This window comes from Salvelinus namaycush, chromosome 19, assembly GCF_016432855.1.
Source record: "Salvelinus namaycush isolate Seneca chromosome 19, SaNama_1.0, whole genome shotgun sequence".
NCBI lineage: Eukaryota > Metazoa > Chordata > Actinopteri > Salmoniformes > Salmonidae > Salvelinus > Salvelinus namaycush.
This window is the reverse complement of record NC_052325.1, coordinates 8399081-8404696: the sequence shown is the minus strand read 5'-3', so window position 1 is coordinate 8404696 and position 5616 is coordinate 8399081. Positions and strand designations below refer to the sequence as shown.

At 48.0% G+C, this 5616-nt stretch overlaps 1 protein-coding gene across 1 annotated transcript; it reads left to right on the top strand.

The window, feature by feature from the left end:
- Positions 1–4445: 4445 nt before the first annotated feature.
- On the top strand, positions 4446–5408 carry LOC120063670 (trace amine-associated receptor 13c-like). The gene has a single exon (XM_039013966.1). The coding sequence runs from the start codon at positions 4446–4448 to the stop codon at positions 5406–5408; it is 963 nt and encodes a 320-aa protein (XP_038869894.1).
- The last annotated feature ends 208 nt before the right edge of the window (positions 5409–5616 follow it).

Below are 5616 nucleotides of genomic sequence, written 5' to 3'. Positions count from 1 at the left end.
TCCAGAGCCTCCAGCGTCGATCCCCAGTCCGGGGCCTCCAGCGTCGATCCCCAGTCCGGAGCCTCCAGCGTCGATCCCCAGTCCGGAGCCCCCAGCGACGATCCCCAGTCCGGAGCCTCCAGCGATGATCCCCAGTCCGGAGTCTCCAGCGACGGTACCCAGTCTGGGGTCTCCAGCGAAGATCCCCAGTCCGGAGCCTCCAGGGATGATCCCCAGTTCGGAGTCTCCAGCGACGGTCCCCAGTCCGGGGTATCCAGTGACGGTCCCCAGTCCGGAGCCTCCAGGGATGATCCCCAGTCCGGAGCCTCCAGCGTCGATCCCCAGTCCGGAGCCTCCAGCGTCGATCCCCAGTCCGGAGCCTCCAGCGTCGATCCCCAGTCCGGAGCCTCCAGCGTCGATCCCCAGTCCGGAGCCTCCAGCAACGATCCCCAGTCCGGAGCCTCCAGGGACGATCCCCAGTCCGGAGTCTCCAGCGACAGTACCCAGTCTGGTGTCTCCAGCGAAGATCCCCAGTCCGGAGCCTCCAGGGATGATCCCCAGTTCGGAGTCTCCAGCGACGGTCCCCAGTCCGGGGTATCCAGTGACGGTTCCCAGTCCGGGGTCTCCAGCGACGGTTCCCAGTCCGGGGTCTCCAGCGACGGTTCCCAGTCTGGGGTCTCCAGCGACTGTTCCCAGTCCGGGGTCTCCAGCGACGGTCCCGAGTCCGGGGTCTCCAGCGACGGTTCCCAGTCCGGGGTCTCCAGCGACGGTCCCCAGTCCGGGGTCTCTAGAGACGGTTCCCAGTCCGGGGCCTCCGGTGATGATCCGCAGTCCAGAGCCTTCGGCGATGAGACACGGTCCGGTTCTACAAAGGCGGAGGGATCAGCATAAAGAGGGCGGGCGGCGTCCAGAACCAGAGCCGCCACCAAGGGTAGATGCCCACCCAGACAGGTTCAGGTTTGCGGCCGGGAGTCCGCTCCTTTGGGGGGGGGGGGGGGGGGACTGTCTCACCCTGACCTGAGATATCTCTGTTTTCTTTATATTTTGGTTAGGTCAGAGTGTGACTAGGGTGGATACGCTAGTTTTGTATTGTCTAGGGGTTTGAATTATCTAGGGGTTTTGTATGTTTAGGGTTTTGTAGGTCTAGGTATTTGTCTGTTTATGGTGGCCTGATATGGTTCCCAATCAGAGGCAGCAGTTTGTCGTTGACTCTGATTGGGGATCATATTTAGGTAGCCATTTCCCTTTGGTGTTTGTGGGTTCTTGTTCTATGTTATTTGCCTGTCTGTACTATTCATATAGCTTCACGTGTCGTTTTGTTATTTTGGTTAGTTTGTTCAGTGTTCATTCTTATAATAATAAAGAATGTACGCATACCACGCTGCGCCTTGGTCCGATTCATACGACGAACGTGACATTTGCCTAGCATTTTTATTAATCTCAACAATAATACAAACATTAATTTAGGTCTGCTTCAATGGCTTATATACAGTAGGTAGGTAAGCATTGTTATGATGAAATAGGCCAACCCTTTATCCTCCAGAACATGTCTGACTGGTTGCCGGTGAGAGCAAGAGCCAAAAGTCTCTCCCAGACAGCTTCTGTTCTCTACCAGGACAAGTGGGAGGTTAGCCAGAAAGAACCACAGTGCCTGGGTACCACCAGCATGTTCCTGACCAGTGAACTTGACCACAAACAAACCAATTACAGCTCTCCTTGTGGCAAGCAGCAACAATCAAACTATAAAAAGCCCAAGTTTAAATTCTAAAGTCCTTCCTGTGAATGGGAAGAACACTTCCTAGGCTCATGTCCTGAGTTCAAACAGCTCTCTGGGGAGAAGGTCAGAGATTGGATTTCAGTTAAAGGCCGCTGCTGGAGGTGGGGGCGAAAACACTCCAAAGGAATGCACCCTAAAAAAGACAAGCAACACCGGCAAGGAGTTACACCTCATAGTTACACATGGAGTCATACCACAGGAGCATCCTTATGGTCAGAACCAACAAAGCTGAGATACCTTGACCACCCAAACCACTCACCACGAGAGATGTTGAAAGTGGTCAGAGTCATCTTACATCATGGTGAGGAGGCAATGGAGACATACCGTTCTTGATGATTGCTCTGAATGTTCCATCAGTCTTCCTGCTGTTGCCTATTGCCTTGGGTAAGATTGTGAACCATAGGTACTGAGCCTTTGCATTATATGTCACAATATACTACAAGTAAGCAGAGCTTCTGTCATTCATCATATCCCCTGAAGTAGACAGTGGCACCGGTATCAAGTCCACAATGCTTTCACAGTGGACAGTCTCTGCTTCGCCGAGCACACCTCCCCCTTTGACATGCTTCAGAGTAGGTATCCACACCTGAAGGAATTGCTGCTGCCACAGATCCACAGGGCACAGCCTCTATTAGGGTCTGACCATCCACCCCTGTTGGTCCCCATCAAGCCAGTCAGTACTGGCCCTTTGTGAGGCCATGTCGCTGTCCACATCATGCTTGGTTGGGCTGTGCAAGGTCAGGCTGTGCAGGTCCTAGTGTTCAACTTCTCCTATCAGCACAACGGTCAGATCTTGAATAATTGCCTACTACCATGACCAAGCCGTGGCCCTTTCCTGCTCTGCATGCTCCTCTGGTTTAAACACCACACAGTGGCTTTAGCTGGCGATATCAAAATCATTCTTCACCAGGTGCAACTTCTCCCCTCCGACAAGTCACTCCACAGGTTCGTTTGGATTGAAAAGCAGAGCCAAGCACCTATGAACGGCATGTCCTACCCTTCGGAACAACGTGTAGTCCCTGCTGCGCCATCTACGCCCTCCAGAAACATTCTCGGGACCACCATGATGGCGATACGGATGTTCAGGTGTCAGTCGAGCACGCCTTCTATGTTGACAACGGTCTTACAAGTCTACCCACGAGGACCGAAGCAAAGTTGTTGGTGGACAGGCTGCGCTGCTGCCTCTTTTCCGGGGGGTACAAGGTTAGGCAATGGGCCAATAACATACCCTCTGCGGAACACCTTCCTCCAGAGGGAGGTCAAAGAGCAGTGCGCTATGGCTCTCCCAGACCACCATCGATCCACAATAACTAATTATGGACCTGAGCTGTTAGCCAGACACCCTCGGCTACGAACAATGACCTGTCCAGAGAGAAACCCATGAGGATAATTTACAGAGTGCTGGCTAGCCAATATGATGCGTTAGGCTACATCCTCCCTTTCATGACTCAGCTAAAGGTTCTAGTAAAGAAACTCTGGATCAGTAGGAGGGGCTGTGATGACCACGTACTACCTGATGGGCAGATGGAAGACATGCAAGTCTGTTCTCAGACCTCTCCACCATAACCATGCCCAGATCCTATGTGCCCCCAAGGGCAGACAACCAGATGGCAGAAAGGGAACTGCACACTTTCTGTGACTCATCAGAGCGATCCAATTTGTCCGTAGCTTATCTCTGTACCCAGGACTCCCAAGGCCACAACTGTCTCCAAACAGAGTCATCTCACTCTCTCACCTGAGTTCATCCTGGCTCGTGATGAAGAGGACCCGATAAGGCACCTTCCTGTAGTGTGTAAGCCAACTCCACCTTATCCTCCAGTGATAGGGGGATCAGATCCTCATAGTGTTCCTACAGATGGCAACCTCTGTAAGGAATGATGCTGGAGAAGAGAAGCAGGTACAGGGAGTTGAAATTTAATTTGTAACTGACATGCAACAGGACAGGGATAGCGTCAGAACTGGGTAACAAAAAGACAGAAGACAATCAATGCAGCAGCGGGGAACAGAGCTGGGGAACTGACAAATAAAGGGGAGGTAATAAACAGGTGATTGAGTCCAGCTGAGTCCAATAAATCGCTGATGGGAGTGACGAGGGAAGGCAGGTGTATTGAATTTTCTAAAAGCGTGTACACCATAAACTTCCCTACTGTAAACTTTCTTAAACACTGGCCAGCTGACATGTGGTGTGCCATCATGTGTCCTGAGGTTGTGGATTATGTTCCAAACTGAGCGCTGACATCACCCAAACCAGTTAGTCTGCACAGTTATCCTATTTCCCATGTAAAATAGCCTTTGAGTGACCAAAACATCAACCTTATTATATTTTCCCCATTAAAATGCTCAATTGAGTAAATGTACCTTTTCTCTCATATCTAACTGTCAGTAAGGCTGAAGGACAGGCTAGGCGTCCACAGCAACATCCTATCCTGTCATACATTACATCATCTTTTCACAAATGATTTGTTTGTCCAACCATTTGTTCATTTGTGTCTTCACTTGTTGGTGGTGAAGTGTGTGCGTGTGCGCGTGCGTGTGTGTGCAACGACACTACAGGGAGGAGAGTATCTGTTTGTCACTTAGGGATAAATAGAGAGGCAGAGCTCAGAGTTTGTCAGAAGGCTGACCTGACAGGGTCAGACACAGGACCAAGGAGGAGCAGGACCTCAGCATTTTGACCCTTTATTAAAAAATGGAGAAACACGAAGATGTTCAATACTGTTTTGAAGACAAAAACTCTTCTTGCAGAAAAGCTTTGCTATCGACATCTATCTACATAACACTGTACATCTTCTTCTCATTGTTTTCAGCAGTTACAGTATTTTTGAACGTACTGGTGATCATCTCCATCTCTCACTTCAAGCAGCTCCACACTACAACCAACCTGCTCATCCTCTCTCTGGCTGTGTCAGATCTCCTGGTGGGACTGATTGTGATACCAGTAACGACTTTAGCATTAACGAATTCATGTTGGGGTTTTGGGAAATATTTCTGTGCTTTTCATTTCTATATGGCTTTTTTATGTACTTCTTTATCTCTGGGTAATTTGGTCTTGATATCTATTGACCGCTATGTTGCTGTGTGTGATCCCTTATTGTACCACTCTAAAATAACAATACCAAGAACAATGTGTTCTATATCCATTACCTGGTTTTGTTGTATCATATACCAGGCTGTTGTTATAAAAATATGTATAAATGTACAGGTACCGAGTAGGTGTTTGAAAGAATGTTTTACTGTGGAAGGGTCAATCTGGGGTAATATCGTTGATATTGTAATTACAATGGTTGTCCCATGTTCTATTATTATAACACTTTATATGAAAATCTTTGTGGTGGCCAGATCACAGGCCAGAAAGGTATTTTCAAAAGAGGCTGCCAATGTGTCTGGTGTTAAAACTGTACAGGCAAATAAGTCTGAGAGGAAAGCAGCAAAAACTCTGTCTATTGTTGTATTCAACTATCTCATTTGTTGGATTCCATCTCTATTTATTTTATTTTTTGTACACATTTTTATTGACAATTTGTTATCATTGTTCATCAGTTTTCTGCCACTTCTAAATTCCTTAATTAATCCAATAATTTATGCTTTCTTTTATCCATGGTTCAAAGTGACAGCTAGACATATTTTAACTCTGAAGTTATGGCGTTCATAGTTCCTATGTTTTTATTCCTAAATTTGACAAACATAGGTTTGATATAGTTATGTTAAACAATTGTAGTAATTGCTTCTTTCATGTGTCAACACACTGACATTACTTATCTCAGTGTTGTCATCATAGATACATGTGGTGTTGATACAGAATGATTTGTCTGGATTGGAATGGAATGACTTGGAGAAGGGATAAGGAGGCATAAGCTTGT

What these genes read in the sequence shown, in the direction of transcription:
- LOC120063670 (XM_039013966.1), top strand. Translation starts at nt 4,446, where the DNA reads ATGGAGAAACACGAAGATGTTCAATACTGTTTTGAAGACAAAAACTCT.